Source organism: Propithecus coquereli, unplaced genomic scaffold (genome assembly GCF_000956105.1).
Source record: "Propithecus coquereli isolate 6110/MARCELLA unplaced genomic scaffold, Pcoq_1.0 Scaffold378, whole genome shotgun sequence".
Taxonomy (NCBI): Eukaryota; Metazoa; Chordata; class Mammalia; order Primates; family Indriidae; genus Propithecus; species Propithecus coquereli.
This window is the reverse complement of record NW_012149485.1, coordinates 3617931-3635186: the sequence shown is the minus strand read 5'-3', so window position 1 is coordinate 3635186 and position 17256 is coordinate 3617931. Positions and strand designations below refer to the sequence as shown.

Here is a 17256-nt window from a genome sequence, read left to right as displayed (position 1 = left end):
TCTCAAAAAAAAAAAAAAAAAAAAGTAATATGCTCATTAATTCAGTTGTTCCTGCAACAAAAATTTATTGAGCATTGTGCCTGCTGCTATAAATATGACCTTGGACAAGACGAAGGAAATGAACGGAGACCCTGGTCAGATAGGGTGGTCTGTGGAGGCCAGCTGGGGAGGTGATCCAGTCTAGGACCTAAAGAACAAGCAGAGCTGTCCATTTGAGCAGTTGGAGGTGACCGTGTGCATGGTAGGGACTTTTAGGTGTGGGAGAAAAGCATGTGTAAAAATGACCAATATTGATGCAGTGCCTACTGGGTGCCAGGTAGGAATGGCCATCACTCTGTGGGCCAACACATGGTGTCTGTGTTCATCGGGCCTGGAGGACAAGGATCTGTGGCATGTCTGTGTACCCCCTTGACTGGCAGACCCTGGGGAGCAGGAGCCATGCTTGCCCCATCTGCCCCCCTCCCTGGGGTCCTAGGCCTCAGGATGCTAAATAAATCCCCTCTTTCCCACTGCAGGCATCACCCAAGAAAAAATCAACGAGATGCGGGCAGCCCCAGAGCAGCAGATGATCTCAGACATCCATTGCATGATTGCAGCGGGCCAGGACCTAGACTGGATAGACGCCCAGGGTGCCACGCTGGTGAGGAGATGGGCCAGGCTGGTTTGGCCAGTACCAGAACCAAGCGCAAGTAGGGCCTAAGTGAGCCAGCACCTGGTGGGGGCCACATCTGTACAGTTGGGGCCTGTCTAGGGCCTTGGACTTCCTCCAGATCCCTGTCGGGCCAGGGTGGCCCCTGGAATATGGAGGGTTAGCAGAGCAGACTCAGCCTCTTAGAGAACCTGGCCACTGTCAAGCCTGTTCACCACCTGCTCCCTCTCCAAGATCCTCCTTCATCCCAGGCTCAAGGGGTCCAACCGGAGCTCATCATTTCCCCTTCTGTAATGATGTTCCCCCTCAAGGACTGGTGCCGCCACTCACCCACCCACCCGTGCCATCCTGTGTTGCACTGTCCATTCCCCTGCCTTATGTCTCCTCCACCGCACTGCCTGGCCTCATCAGTCCTGCCATTGCTGCACCGGCCTCTCCTCCGGGTTCCCTGACTTCAGGGTCCGGACACCCCCAATCATCCATCCAGTTGACACACAGTTACGAGCACCTCCTCTGTGCCATGTGCTTTACTAAAGCCTAGAGATAGAGAACAATGAAATCTTCTCTCTCAAATCTGCCTGGTTGATACCACCCGTCCTTGCAGCTCAAATGTCTGTGACTTGGGAAACCTCTCTGGCTTGCCCTCAGAGGCTGTCTCTCATAGCACACTGCAGCCCAGTACTGGGAGGTTCTACTTCTGCAGCTTCTAAACCGAAAGCGAGTATGGTGTGGAAGCTCACTGCCCGACGGCTAGGCTCTGTCCTGGGCTCAGGCTCCGTGCCTGCCTTGGGTGCTCAGGGGTCTCAGAATCGTGAGCTCACCAGATAGGACTCAGCAGTATCAAGCCCCCCTCACTCCCCACCAGGCCTGACCTGCTGGCCCAGGTGTGATAACTGGGCTTCTCCCACCTGGTTCCTGAGATCTGTCTCTGCTCCAGGCCCATTCTATTAGCTGGGTCTCTGTTTGAGTCACCCGCTCAGCCCAGAACTCAAGATTGGGGCCAGGTAGGGAGACTGAATGTTGCTGTCTAAACTCAAGGCCAAGCTGCACCAGGGATTGCCCACCATGGCTGGAGCTCCTCTGGGTCTGTCCCTGGGCCCTCTAGACGCAGGGGTCTTCTCCTCCTGGGCTGAGGCTGGTCTCAGGGTGGCTGCAGCCCCATGGGCCAAGCACATACTAGGTCTCAGGTCTTCTCCATAAACTGGAGATCATAGTGTCTTCCTCGCAGGGTTGTTGGGAGGATTAAATGAGATTCTACATGTAGCTGCTTAGTACAGAGTTTGTAAACTCTCGATAGATGTTAGCAATGATCATCATCATTATAAACAATATCACTATTCCTCTCGTGCCTTTTTATTCCCAAGTACAGAAGCCCCATGGTTTGTAATGTCTGGCTGGCCAGCCAGGTGTCATTCTCCACAACTGGCAGGCATCAGACATTTATAAATCAGAAAATTATACTGATTTTCATGTGTGCCTATACCATATCATACCCTGGATTTATTCTGCAAATTAAAAAAAAAAAAAGGAAAGGAAAACTTCCATTTGCCAGAACTTACAACAATGTTCCCCCAGGATGAGGTAGCATCTGACATTTAGGGCTGTGTGCTGAACGGTCACTTCCTGGGGCCGTGCATTTTCTGTCCCACTGACTCTGCTGTCTCAGACCTCAGCCCCCTGGAGTTCTCTGGCTACCTCCCAGCTGGGCTTCTGTGGGCCTTTGTGGACTTTCACCTCTGTCTCCCACCTTGGCTGGCCAGTTGGTTTCTCTTGGCCTCATCTCCTTCTCTCTCCTTTATTCGTTATCACGGCGCACCTTGTCATTACTTAGGGCTCTCTAAGAATGTTAATCCCTTACTGAGTGTTCATCATGTGCTAAGCACTTTGTATATTTTCTGGGAGATTGAACAGGTGGCACAGCCGAGATCTGCTAGGCAGTGGCTATGACTAGAGGCCTTGAATGGTGCCAGGTAGAAGAGTTGGGACCTCAACATGGGGCTTTCTCCTATCAGTTGTGTTGGTCATCTATTGCGGCATAACAGATTACCCCACGACATAGCATCTTAAAACAATAGTAAATATTTATTGTCTCGCATGGTTTCTGTGGGTCAGGGAATTAGGCATGGCTCAGCAGGGTGACTCTGGCTTGGCATTTCTCATAAGATTTCAATCAAGATGTTGGCTGGGACTACAGACTCATCTGAAGGCTTGACTGGAGCTGGAGGATCCACTTCTAAGATGGCTCACGCATGTGGCTGGCCAGTTAGTGCTGGTGGTTGGCAGAGGCCTCAGTTTCTTCCCTCCTTAGGGCTATTTGAGAGTCCTCACAACATGGTGGCTGCCTCCTCCTACAGCGATTGATCTGAGAATGTGTGAGGTAGAAACAGCAGGGTCTTTTTGCCCCAGCCTCAGAAATCACACATTGCCCCTTCACAATATCCTACTTGTTAGAAGTGAGTCACTCAGTTGGCCTACCTTCAAAGGAAGAGCAATCATGCTCCATCTTTTAAAGGAAGGTGTGTCAAAGAATTTGTAGGCGTATTTTAAAACCAAGATTGGTCCTCTGAGACACCTTCTCAAGGGCTCAGCACACAGTAGGGTCTCAGTAAATGCTGTTGCCTTAAGCACATGGGTGCTGAGACCAACCACAGAGGAGAAGAGCCCACCTCTCTGCCTTCCCTTCTAGGTGCATATTTCAGACTTAATAATCCTCTGTGATTTGGCTGGTATTTCCATGTCATTCTATTCCATTCTGCTGGCCCCAAGGATGCTGTGGGACTTGGGTGGGGGTGAGGGATATCCTGCCTCCACCGTGGGGCCAGTCCTCTAGGGCTGTGGTCCCCAACCCCTGAGGTCATGGCCCGGTACTAGTCTGTGGCATGTTAGGAACCGGGCCGAGCATTGCTGCCTGAGCTCCACTCCCCCCTCGCTGCCCCCACCCCCCAGGTCCATGGAAAAATTGTCTTCCATGAAACCTGTTCCTCATGCCAAAAGGGTTGGGAACTGCAGCTCTAGGGAATGCTCACTTCTTTCCTCTTCTCTAGCTGCACATAGCCGGAGCCAATGGCTACCTGCGGGCAGCTGAGCTCCTCCTGGACCACGGTGTGCGCGTGGACGTGAAGGACTGGGATGGCTGGGAGCCCCTGCACGCGGCTGCCTTTTGGGGACAGGTAATTCCCACCAACAGGGCTGCTGGGGAGGCCAGCACAAGGTTAACTGGCTGTCACCAAATCCTTTTGGCTGGTGATTGGTTCTAAAGAGTACAAGACCCGCTTAAGGTGTTGAGTACAGCTAGTATGTGGCATATGAAAAGGCCTAGGGAGTTTGCAAAAACATTTGACAAGTTCTGTCCTGATAGAATGATAATCAAATTTGCCAAATTAGCAAATTCCTAGCATTTCTGCTTTGAGTAATTTCTCCATTTGTTTCTAGATATGAAACTCTGATTGTAGTTTATGCAGTCCCTCCTAAGACACCTGAGCTCTAGAGTTACAGCTGACTCCTTCTTCTCCTCCCTCTTGGTATGGCTCAGGCATGTTGAGGAGGTGCCACACACATTGCATCTGCCAGGATTATCCCCATGGTTCCAGGGTGTGGGGACTTCCCTGGAAATCAACTTTGCCTCTCTGTTCTTTGGGTCACATCCTAAGAGGCCTTGGGCAGTTTCTCCATTTCCTGGGTTCTGTGAACCCTGGGCAGGGGAACATGATCTTCTTCCTGTGTTTCAGATGCAGATGGCAGAGCTTTTGGTGTCCCATGGGGCTAGTCTCAGTGCAAGGACATCCATGGATGAGATGCCAATAGGTGAGTCCAGCAAAACACCTGGTACACACATAAGCAGTCATCAATTTTTTTGATGGCTGGAAGGATAAATAGATGAATATTTGGTTGGCTAGATTGATGGATTGTTATGTAGATAGTTGGAGGAATGAGTAAATTAATGGGTGGTAGATTAATGGACAGGTGGACAGAGAGATGGATGGATAAATGGATGGATGAGTAGGGTAGATGGGTAGAAATGCCTAGCACTCTGGGAGGCCCAGACAGGAAGATCGCTTGAGGTCAGGAGTTCAAGACCAGTCTGAGCCAGAACGAGACCCCATCTCTACTAAAAATAAAAAAACTTAGCTGGGCATGGTGGTGCTTGCCTGAAGTCCCAGCTATTTGGGAGGCTGAGGCAGGAGGATCACTTGAGCCCAGGAGTTTGAGATTTGAGGTTGCTGTGAGTTAGGCTGGAGCCATGGCACTCTAACCTAGGAAACAAAGTGAGACTCTGTCTCAAAAAAAAAAGGTTAGAAATGATGATGTGTGGTTGAGTAGATGGATGGATAGATGAATAGATGAATAAGTGGATGGGTGGGTAGAGGATCAATCTATGGATAGATGACTTGGTAGACAGATGGAGGAAGGTGAATAGAATGGGTGTGGGACATATGGATTCCTCAGCATCTTCAAATAATTTCCTTCTTTGGCTACATGGGGTACCTGCTTATTTCCCTGAATACCTCTCATATCAGTGGAGACTCGATGACTCTTCTTGGAAGCTATCAAAGAGGAGTTCAAATCCCCTGGTCATAGCTGGGAACCTTAGGAGTTGTGACTGTGCGTGGAACCTGAGTGTCCCATTCTTACCATCCTCCAAGGACTGGGTTGCAGACCAGGAAATGAGGCTGGCATTGTTTTCTTTCCTCCCTGCCTGCCCCAAAAGATGCTTGGAGTTTTCAGTGGGTCGGGGTGGCATCTCTTCTGGTCTGGAGCACCCTCTTGGGCCACGGGCCTATACCCTGACCCTGGCTACTGATTCCTTTGCCCCTCAGACCTGTGTGAGGAGGAGGAGTTCAAGGTCCTGCTGCTGGAGCTGAAACACAAGCACGATGTGATCATGAAGTCACAGCTGAGGCACAAGTCGTCCTTGAGCCGGAGGACATCCAGCGCAGGCAGCCGTGGGTGAGTCAAGGGCAGGGCAGCCAGGGGTCCCCCGGGTGCTCTTGCCCATGGCACCTGGGCACAGCCTTCCAGCATCCCCTCTGTCCCCTCAGGAAGGTGGTGCGTCGAGCCAGCCTGTCAGACAGGACCAACCTGTACCGGAAGGAGTACGAGGGTGAGGCCATACTGTGGCAGCAGCGGAGTGCGGCCGAGGACCAGCGCACCTCGACCTACAACGGGGACATCCGGGAGACCAGGACAGATCAGGAGAATAAGGACCCGGTGAGTGGCCTCCTGCCCTGCCCCTGTGCCAGCCACTGCCTTGGGGGGAGGACGCCAGCCTGGCCTTGCCTCTTCATCTTGGAGCCTCCAGAGGAAAGTAGCTGCCCTTAAACCAGAGCATCTGGTCTGACGGTGGCGGCTACTGTAGTGAATGAGGCGACCCCGGGGCATGTTAGAGGCCCAGGTGGGGGGAGCGAGTGACCGCCATGTGCCCGCCTGTTCTGCAGCAGATCTAGCTGTGGGCTCCCCAGAAGAGAGGTTCAGTAGGGCTGTCACCCAGGAGCTGAGGGCACTAAACATTTTTTTTTCCAAGAAGTATAATAAGATGTTGAGAATTGTGTTTGTCAGAACACATATGGTTGGGAGGAGGTTTTGGAAAACCTGGGTAGGGTGCTGGTAGGACCTCTGAGAAGCCCGCTCCAGTAGCCACCAGCGGTCCTGGGCTTGAAACTGCTTTCCTGAGAGGATGCGTATTCATTTCCTGTGGCTGCTGTAACAAATGGTCACAAACCGGGTGGTTTGAAATAGCAGAAATTTATTCTGTCACAGTTTTGGAGGCCAAAAGTCTAAAATCAAGGTGACATCAGGGTTGGTTCCCTCTGGGGACTCTGAAGGGGAATCTGTCCCGTGCTTCTCTCCTAGCTCTGGTGACTCAGGCGTTCCTTGGCTTTTGCTAACATGACTCTCATCTCTGCCTTCATCTTCACGTGACTTTCTTCTGTGTGCATGTATCTGTGTCTCTGTTTTCTCTTTTTAAAAGGGCACCAGTCATTTGGATTAGGGCCCACACCAATCCAGTATGACCTCATCTTAATTTAACTTATTACCTCTACCTTTCCTCCCACCCCAAAGGTACCCACGATTTAACTTTGAGCACTTAAGACTAGTTTTGTATATGTGCATGCATGTGAATGGACCCGTGTTTGTTGGCTTTTGTGTCTGGCTTCTTTTATGTCTGTGAGAGTCACCTATGTCTTGGCATATAGCAGAAGTTTATTGTTTTTCATTGCTCTGTAGAATTCTATTGTTTGAATATTATAATTTACATCTCCATTCTCCTCTTGGTGGACATTTGGGTTGTTTCCAGTTTTTGACTACTATGAATAAAACTGCTATAAACATTTTTGCACATGTCGTTTAGTGGATATAGCCACTATTTTGTGTTGGGCATGTACCCAGGAATGTGGTGTGAATCACGGGGTAGCACACGTTTAGCTTTGGTGGATAGCACCAAGCAATCTTCCAAGGTGGTTGTACCTGTCTGCTTGACCATTGGCAGTACGGGAGCATTTCCAACCCCTAGTATAGTCTGTCCTCTTATTAATAACTGGAGCCATCCTGCAGGGGTTGCTATGGTAGCTCGCATCTTGAATTTGTATTTCCCTGAGGACGGATGATGTTCAACACCTTTTTACATGTGTATTGGCCATTTGGTTATCCTCTTTGGTGCGGCTGGCTCTTCTTTTGCCTTTTTTTGTTGGATTATTTTGTCCTTATTGATTTGTAGGAAAGACTGAGGTTCTTAAAGAAATCCTCATAGAAGCAGCCCCTACTCCTCCACACTTGATCTGACCCTGTGTTTGTTCAGATCTCACAGGCCCCAGGACTGCCCCAGAAGTGCTCATGGAGCCTCAGCAATCACGAAGACTGTAGGGCACAGGGCAAGGGCATATGGCTGCTGGAAGCCACCCTTAGTTATGTGTGATGTTGGTGGTGGTGGTGGTATTGTCAATTTCTAGGGCTTCCTCATCAAGGCTGCAGTTTGTTTGGGGTTAGGCGAGGCAAACAGATGGGCTACTTTGCCTCTGGCGCTGGGGAAAAGAAGAGAAGGAACCCAGGTGGCCTAGCCAGCAGTCACTCAGCAGTCGCCCAGCCCTGGAGGAACAAAGGAGGTCACAGGACACAGCTACAGAGCTCAAAACTCATTCCCTTTTCTCATCCCCCGCTTTCAAGGCTTTAGATGCTGGCAAGGTGCTCTCTAGGGCAGGAATTCTCAAAGTGTGGTCCCCGGACCAGCAGCATCAGCATCACCTGGGAACTTACTAGAAATGCAGATTCTCATACACATGTGGTGATTCTCATACACACAAGAATTTTTGAGCCACTTATGTACGGGAATATTTGTTCAGCCTGACTCCCAAACTGGATTTCTGCCAAGGCTCTGCCCTGTTAGCCCTCAGGCCTGACCTTGGTTCACACCTGTGGCAGAGCTGACTCCCTGGGACCGGGCACAGCAGTGATGACGGCCATCATCTCTTCAACCAGTGGTTCACAAATTCACCTGTACGGTGTAATCACCTGGGGAGATGTTGCTGTTGTTCTTGTTGTTTTTCAATGCTGATGTCTAGACTGCAGTCCAGACTGATTAAATCAGAATCTCAGGAGTTGGGACCTAGGCCCCGTGTGTGTGTGTGTGTGTGTGTGTGTGTGTGTGTGTAAGTCTAAAGAGAGACTTTATTTAAAATGATTGTAGCAGTAAGTAGAATGCTTCACCCTCAGAATTGGCAAGGATCTCGGAGTTCAGAAAGAAAGGAGTTTGTTTTCTAGGGAGGAGGACAGAGGCTGGAAGAACTGAGGGTGGCATGGGCGGGTGGTGTGATCATACAGTTGACCAGGAATGTGTGTCCCATGGTCAGCCCATTCCAGAAGGGTCTTCAGGAGAGTTGTTCTTCTCTGTGGGGCCTGTTTACCTGGAGGGATGAGTGCAGGTTCAGGGTCCTGTGGGGAGGAGGGCAGCTTGACTAAAGTTTTTGGTTAAGTCATTTAGCAGGCATTTTATTTCACTTGCTATGTGGGAAAAACAGTTCAGCTACTCGTTGGAGAGAAAAAGAATGAGAATTTGGAGGACTGTGTCTGGGTTGTCCTAGGCAAAGGAGGGGTCATCTGAGTGTTCTGGAAACCATAAGGGGAAGGGTGACTCTGTCCAGTGAGCCATTCCCCAGGACACAAATGGTGGGGAGGTTTCTTTAACCTTTCTGTTTTCTCAGGGCTTGTGTTAAGTTCAACATTGTCCAGACGATTGTGCTGACCACAGGGGGTGTTCTAGAATCAATTGTTTTCTTATTTGTATAGCTCAGCCCATAATTTGTGCCTAGGCAAATAAATACATCATGAGCAAAGCTCTCTTCCCTCTAACCCACACCCTTCATGCTGTGGTTATTCCTTTTCCTTCAGTGTTTTCATTTCTGACACTGAAGGTGGATATATGTGGGTTTCTTTTTTTTAACCAATAGACTTTATTTTTTTACTTTTTATTTTTTAAATTTTTTTGAGACAGAGCCTCACTCTGTCGCCCCAGCTAGAGTGCAGTGGCATCATTATAGTTTGCTGCAACCTCAAACTCCTGGACTCAAGCAATCTTCCTGCCTCAGCCTCCTGAGTAGCTGGGAACGCAGGTGCGCACCAGCACACCTGGCTAATTTTTTCTATTTTTAGTAGAGATGGGGTCTCGCTCTTAGAAGCTCAGGCTGGTCTTGAACTCCTGAACTCAAGCAATCCTCCTGCCTCGGCTTCCCAAAGTGCTAGGATTATAGGTGTGAGCCACTGTGCCTGGATTAGACTTTATTTTTTTGAGCAGTTTTAGATCTCTAGAAAAATGAGTGGAAAGTACAGACAGTTCCCATATACTTCCTCATTATGCTCCCCCCAGTCCCCCATTATTAACATCTTGCATTGGCATAGTGATGAGCCAATATTGACACATTATTATTACCAAAGCCCATAGTTTACATTAGGTTCACTCTTTACGTTGTGCAGTCTGTGGGTTTTGACAAATGCGTAATGTCAAGTAGCCATCGTAGTATTGCACAGAATACTTTCACTGCCTAAATATCTCTGGTGCTTTATGTGTTCTTCCTCCCAAACCCTGGCAAACACTGATCTTTTACTGTTGCCATAGTTTTGACTTTCCAGAATGTTATATAGTTGGAATCATATAATATGTGGTCTTTTCAGATTGGCATTGTTATATGTATTTTTAAATCCCTAGATGATTCCAACGTACATCCAAGCCGGGACCAGTGTCTCAGATCCTTCCCACTCAGAACACTGGCAGGAACTTGTTAGAAATGCTGAATTTCAGGCCCCAACCCAGGCCTACTGAAACAGAATATGCATTTTTAACAGATTCCCAGGTGACTCATAGGCACATTACAGATTGAGAAGCACTAACTTAGACCATCAAGAATCTCTCTTAGCCAGGCGCAGTGGCTTATGCCTATATCTCAGTGCTTTGGGAAGCCAAGGTGGGAGGATTGCTTGAGCCCAGGAGTTGGAGACTAGCCTGGGCAACATAGCAAGACCCTGTTGCTAAAAAAAAAAAAAAATTAACTGGACATGGTGGCATGTGCCTGTAGTCCTAGCTACTTGGGAGGAAGAGGCAGGCGGATGGCTTGAGCCCAGGATTTCGAGGTTTCAGTGAGCTATGATCACACCACTGTACTCCAGTCTGGGCTACAGAGTGAGACCCCCATCTCTTAAATATAAAAAAAAAAAAACAACAAGCCAGGTTGTGGTGGCTCACGACTGTAATCCCAGCACCGTGGGAGGCCAAGGTGGGAGGACTGCTTGAGGACAGGAGTTTGAGACCAGCCTGAGCAACATAGTGAGACCTGATCCTTATAAAAAATAAAAAAAATTATCCAGGCACAGGGGCATGTACCCCTACTACGAGGTACTCGGGAGGAGTTCGCAGCTGCAGTGAGCTATGATTGTGCTGCTGTACTCCAGCTTGCACAACAAAGCCAGACCCTGTCTCAAAAAACAGAATCTGTCTCCCCATGATATAGCTTCAGTCTGCCTGCATTGTTCAGAAGGAGCCATTTAAAAGAGAAGAGGAAGAAACGCACACATAAATGGAAACTTACTGTAGTTAATGTTCTTTGCCTTAACCATATTTTAACCTAAATATATATTTCTTGGAGTTCTTTTCATACCAGCATGTGTGGACTTCCTTCAAGCTTTTTACCAGCTGCCGAGCATTCCAATAGAAGTACTGGCCACAATTTCTCACTTGCCCAGTGACGACTTTCAGGCTTTGCATCCACGAGACAGTATATCTTTGAAACAAAGTCCTAGAAATGGGTTTGCTGGTGCGAAGTATATATTCTCTAAAAAAATTTTTTTTTGGGTGGATGAATAATGCAAAACTATCCTCCAAAGAAGTTGTGGCAGTTTACATTCTCATTTATTTCCCCACACACTTGCCAACACGGAGTAATAGCAAACTTTAAAAATATTTGTCAGTAGGATAGGTAAAAATGACATTTTGTTGTTTTAATTCTATGTCATTAATTATTAGTGAGATTGAATATTTTTCCGATGTTTAGATGCTATGTATATCTATATATTACTATGGGCTGCATGTTAGTGTCCTTTGCCTACTTTTTTCATTGGGTAGTTTGGCTTTTAAAAATTGACTTTTAAGTGCTCTTTATATGTTTAGAAAATGAGTCCCTTTTCTGTTATATATGTTGAAAATATTTTTCCGGTTTTTTCATGTGTCCCTTGACATTGTTTATGGTGATTTTTGGTATGGTTTGCATTTTTGTTATTGTAAGTGTATCTACTTTTTAGTTCATGGTTTCTCGACAGCAGCTACTTTTGAAGGTCTTGTTATCCAAGGATCATTGGGTATACAGGATTCTTGAGTGAGAATGTCCTTTGAAGCAGAGATATGCTGGGATTACGGAGGAAGGATTACAAGTGACTGAAAAACTCAACTAAAACTGACTTACTCCAAAAAGGAAATTATTGGCTCATGTAACTGAAAAGTCTGGGCCCACCTAGATCCAGGGGCTCACAATGCATCATCAGAACAGTCTCTCTCTTTTGGTCATCCTTAATGTCAGCTTCACTCATAAGTGGATCCTTTGATGTGGTGTCTCTCCAGCCTACAGTTTATATCATTCTTTTTTTTTTTTTTTTTTTTGAGGTGGAGTCCAGGGTCTTGCTCTGTTGCCCAGGCTGGAATGCAGTGGCGTGATCATAGCTCACAGCAGCCTCAAACTCTTGGGCTCAAGCAATCCTCCTGCCTCAACCTCCTAAGTAGCTGGGACTGCAGGCATACTATATCATTCTTCCTACTCAAAGTTATTGCCAAAATTTCTCTTTCCCAGTTGTTCTAGCAAAAGTCCCAGGGTCGAGTTTCACTGAACCTATTTCCGTTAAGAACCTGTCCCTGGGCCAATCCCTATAGTTGATTGGCCAGGCTTTGGGTCATGGTCCAGCCCCTGGCGCAAGGCTGGGGGTGGGTCAGCTCTACTGAAACACATAGACTGGTGATTCCCCAGAGGACATGAGGGGCCCTAACACCCAGGTAGGGAAAATGGATGGAGGGCAGGTCCGAACAATAATACCCTCAGCAGAGGTGCAGGTCGGTAGTAGGTTCAGATCCTCTAGCCAACTGGTAATGTTGTCCTTCTCACTCTCAGAACCCCAGGCTAGAGAAGCCTGTGCTGCTCTCCGAATTTCCTACCAAGATTCCACGAAGTGAACTGGACATGCCTGTTGAGAATGGCCTCCGAGCTCCAGTCAGCGCCTACCAGTATGCATTGTCCAATGGGGACATCTGGAAGGTGCATGAGGTGCCTGACTACAGCATGGCCTATGGCAACCCTGGTGTGGCCGACACCACCCCACCCTGGAGTGGCTACAAGGAGCAGAGCCCCCAGACGCTTCTGGAGCTGAAGCGGCAGCGGGCTGCAGCCAAGCTGCTCAGCCACCCCTTCCTGAGCACCCACCTGGGCAGCAGCATGGCCAGGACGGGCGAGAGTAGCAGTGAAGGCAAGGCCCCCTTGATCGGAGGCAGAACTTCACCGTACAGCAGCAATGGGACCTCGGTGTATTACACGGTCACCAGCGGAGATCCCCCGCTCTTAAAGTTCAAGGCCCCCATGGAGGAGATGGAGGAGAAGGTCCACGGCTGCTGCCGGATCTCCTAGTCTCCTTGTAACAGAGGAGAGAGATGCCCCGGGGAGGGGTCGCTGGAATCCAGGCCAGCCCAACAGCCTTGGCGGGGGAGGTGTCAGAGGGCAGCCGGGAGAGGTGGGCTCTGCTTTCCAGAGGAACGCTGACCCCAACCCTCACCCAGCTGCCTGCAGCTTCTCCTCTCCCCAGGTTCTGCTTCCTGCTGCATCGTCCACGTCTGACATAAGGCCCACCGTGACCTCCTGACTCACTCTGCTGTCCCAATTTGGGAGGGTGGGCTGGGGATCCCGGTTCTGTCATTGGTAAAGGCTTCTCTGGAATACTTGCACGTCACCTATCAACACACACACACACACACACACACACACACACACACGCACACACACGTGCTCACTCAGCGTGTGAAGGTATGACACACCTGGGCTCACGGGAAGCAGGTGGGGCTGAGAATGCACGGAGTGTTCCTAAAGAGATGGAGATTAAGACTCAGAGTCTCATCCACTGCCAGTGTGGCTTTAGCAGGGGAGGGGGCCTGCTAGGCTGAGACCCATTGTCCATCCCGGAGTCATACCAGGATCTGGGCCAGCAGCCGCATGTGGCAGGGGCAGGAAGCCCTCGCTGTGTTCACAGGGAGCCTGGACGTGGGTTAGATGAGATGGACACAGGCCTGCTCCCCACAGCCTTTTTGAGAGCCACCCTCCTGCCCACGCCAGGAGCCAGCTGTGTGGCCACTCAGGGGTCAAGGGGGAAAAGCAGGCTATTCCACTCCTGGAATAAACCATGTTTTACTTTTGGATGGAAGCATCAAAGGCAGGAATGAGGCGAAGTTAGTGTTTACAAAAGTGCACTTGATAAAAAAATTCTTTCAGGCTGTAAAACTCCAGGTGGGATGTAACTCAATCCACTTTCTTTTATGGCTAGTGTCAGGATTATTAGGTTTTACTGGCCAGTATTGGGAAAATGAAGCTAAATGAGGAGCTTTCACTGGAAGCTCTATTCCAGGGAGGAGGTGAGTTAATTTCTGAAAACCTCTCTGGTTAACAGTGACAGAGCCCAGCCCTGGCTGATCTTTGTGAATATCTAGGCTGTTTCAGCCCAGCCCATCTCAGCCAGCCGGCTCAGACTAAGCCATCAGAGTGAGCAGTTCAGGGCTGTCTGGGCTTCCCTGCCACATCAGTCATGCGTGGCGAGCCAGTGCTCAGGACCCCAGGCCCAGCTTGGCCTTTTCTGGAATGCTCAGTGAGGCAAGTCTGCCAGTTGGCCCTTGTGAGTCCCTGCCTGGCCCAGGGGCTCCCGGCCTGCTCCTGTCGGGAGCGGTGATACCCCAGGGCTGCAGATCCTGGGTGCCGGTGGTCACATCCTGTGTTGCGTTGAGTGCAGCAGTGGCAGGGCTGGAGTGGGGTCTCACCCAGCTCTGCAGTTCCACAGCCCCAGTCTTCCTGATGCTGGGGAGGGAGGCCCAGGAAGGGGCCAGGAAGGGCCAGCTGCCCTCCACCTCACCCCTGCATTCTCCCTAAGCCCATTTGGAATTGTTGCCATGCGTTGGGCACCTTTTGGTGTGACTAACAAGCTGCAGGTTTGCTCCCTGCTCTGTGCGCCTTTTCTTTGTCCTTAAACTACCTCCTTAGAGCGTCGAAGGGGCCCCCCAGGTCCAGCTTCTAATTTGGAGAACAGATCTGCATTCTCTTTAACCTGCTTCTTTCTGAGTCTGAGAAATTCTCCCCTATGGGCCCCTGGGCTAGGGGGCTAGGGCTGGGGAGCCCCCCTTGTGCCACGACCCTAGTAAGGGGGTCTGTTGTTTGCAGTCTCAGCCCCCTGCTGTGGCCCCCCTGGCCCCTGTAAGCTGGAGAGGGAACTGGACCTCAAGGGGCCTGGCTCATGCTCTCCCAGGAGCAGGGCAGTTGGGCCCGAGAGCACAGGACTCATGGGAGTGACTGCGCCCCTGGTGGCCGCTGGATGCAGAGGGAGTCTCAGCACGAGGCCACCCCCACCCCTACACCAGGACGGAGGTAGTGTAGACAGGCAGCTCAGGAGACTGAAGACAGGTGTATACGATTCCTCCCACGTCTCTGGGGTCCGGGGTGGGCTTTCCAGCATCTCAGCCTATGTGATCTAAAACACACATACCTTTGGCTGAAGGCAGGATCAACCCAGACTGACACTGAAGTCTCTCGTGACCTGACCTTAGCTACCAGGTAGGGAGTGCCAAGGGAAGCCACACGCTCCTCAGGAGAGGCAGGTTTTCCCATCTTTTTGCTCAGGGACCAGACACTGAAGGCATTTATTGCCCACCCTGAGCCCTAGAGGCCATTCCCTTCTTCCGCCTTGCGTCCTGCCCCTGGGCCAGTTCTCCCCACCCGGAAGACCAGGAATCCCAGCTGCTTCCTTGACAGGAGCCGACTCCAGCTCATGTTTTCAGCCAGGGATAAACCATTCCCTGTCAGGGCTTTGAGTCCCTGGGGAGCTTTTCTTGTGGGTTTCTTGGGTATTGAGGGGCAAGTCGGGGACCAACCTCCAATGAATGAGCCGGGGTCATTCATTTATTCACTCCTGTCATTTATTGAGTACACACGACATCCCTGGCTCTGTGTTAGGTTCTGCGGGTGAAGGAGGAGCAAGACAGAGTGAGGAGGACTGTTCTTTATGGTTTTCATCCCTGGGGGACTGTGGCATGAGCAGCCCCACTCAGGTCACCTGAGGCAGAGGACCCGCAGCCCAGGCCAGCAGCCCTGTGCTCTTCAGTTCCTAGATGCTTGGTTCTGAATCCCCTTATCTGGGAGCAGTTGTTATGGCTCCCTCTGGATAACATTTGCCACTCACTGCAGATGCCAGATCTCGGGCTCCAGGCAGACACCATCCCAAGTCCATTTGGAACTTTCCAGGGTAGCTACCTTCAGCCAGCATCTTTGGGGGACTGCATAATAGCAGTTTGGGGTCAGTGTCTTGAAGAGTGGGTCTGCAGTTTGCTGCCAAATGCATCTCAGGTTCTTACAGTCATTGTTTCTTGCTCACTTTTGCTCATTTATTACATAGACCCCCCCCACCTCACCCCAGTAGTGGATAATGGGAGGACAAGGAGCTTCTTTCAACATCGAGGCCTTTCCTCTGCCTCTCTCCGTGGCAGGGGCGGATCAGGGAGTTGGAGGCAGCCTGGCGAAGTGAATCAGAGGCCTGGCCTCTGCAGGTCTTGTGGCAGCTCCTCATAGACTAAAAGAGGCCACTTCCAAAGCAGGTGCGCACAGCTCACTGGGAGCACTGGCTCTTGCTCAGACCTTATGTCCCAAACAATTGAAAATTGGTGGCTGTCAAAAGATTGTGAGTTTCTGACCAGAGGCTCGGGGAAGCTGAATGAACCGTAGGCCCAGGGCTACTGAAGACTTCAGGATATTATTCGCCATCAAATATGCAGCATCAGTAAAACTGCTCCACACTGGTCACTTTCAAGGGGCTTAGAAGAGTTAACAAGGGTGTGTCCCCTTTCCTGCCCCACCACAGTGTGCTGGCTTTGTAATATCATGAGACGATTAGGGTTATTGGTGTTAGATACCTTTCAATCCTGAGCTCTCTCTCCCACCTGCTCTCTCCCCTAGAGCAGGATATTGGGGTACTTTCCAGAAGGGTGCTCCTTACAAGATGCCCAGAAGGACTGTAATTAAGGCTTGCTATTGTTCCCTGGGGATAGGCTCCCCTCCCCCAAGGCACATAAGAGCAAAGGGTCACATGGTCAGTGGATGACTCTGCAGAAGTGACCCCCTTTGCCAGAAGCTATAGACCTCTCCCCACAGGAATCTCTTACTGGCCAGAGGGCCTGCTTCCCCATGGGCATTGCAAGTGCCACCGTGCGGGGCCTGGCTCTGCGCACCCAGGAAAATCTGCAGACCCCCAGCCTTCCGCAATAACTCACCAGACCAGAAGCCACTGATGTACAGAGAACACTTAAGAAAAATGTATTTTATGTGAAAAAAAGTTAAAAAAAAACTCTGTATACTGTATCAGCAGCTTTGTGTAAAAATGGCAATCAAGAGAGTCTAATATATTTAAAACTTTTTTTAAAAAAAAAATCCTTGCGGATCTTTGATATTGTATTAAAGTAACTTCCAGGTACCTCCTCTCCTTGTGGCCAAGACCATGGCTCAGCCACATCCCAGAGGGGCACATGTCCCTGGAGTTGCTCCCAGCTGCCAAGGCCTGTGATGGAATTCGCTGTTAAGAGTTTTTAATTAAGATTATTAAATTCCTTTTAATAACACCTGCTAGTGTGACTGGTTATTGCCGTGAGCTCACTTGAGCGGTGCCGACTTGAATTCATGAAGAGGTGATGCCTGGGACTGAGGGTGGGTGAGGGCTCCCGGCCCCTGCTCCCATCACAGAGGGCTCTCCTGGGAGGCCCCTGAAGTAGAGGGAGGTCTGGGGGCTCAGACAGAGCAGCTGTCTTTCTAGACTGGGAGATGGTAAAAAACTGGTGGGTGGTT

The 17256-nt window shown here is 50.0% G+C and overlaps 1 protein-coding gene across 1 annotated transcript in view; it reads left to right on the top strand.

Moving 5' to 3' along the window:
* PPP1R16B (protein phosphatase 1, regulatory subunit 16B) overlaps nucleotides 1–12919 on the top strand; it is a 72874-nt gene extending 59955 nt beyond the window's left edge. The window contains exons 5-10 of the mRNA XM_012652058.1: nucleotides 516–640; nucleotides 3694–3819; nucleotides 4378–4453; nucleotides 5467–5596; nucleotides 5689–5857; nucleotides 12289–12919. Coding sequence (XP_012507512.1) covers nucleotides 516–640; nucleotides 3694–3819; nucleotides 4378–4453; nucleotides 5467–5596; nucleotides 5689–5857; nucleotides 12289–12798 — 1136 coding nt within the window. The 3' untranslated portion in view covers nucleotides 12799–12919. The remainder of the gene's footprint in view (nucleotides 1–515; nucleotides 641–3693; nucleotides 3820–4377; nucleotides 4454–5466; nucleotides 5597–5688; nucleotides 5858–12288) is intronic.
* Nucleotides 12920–17256: the final 4337 nt, after the last annotated feature.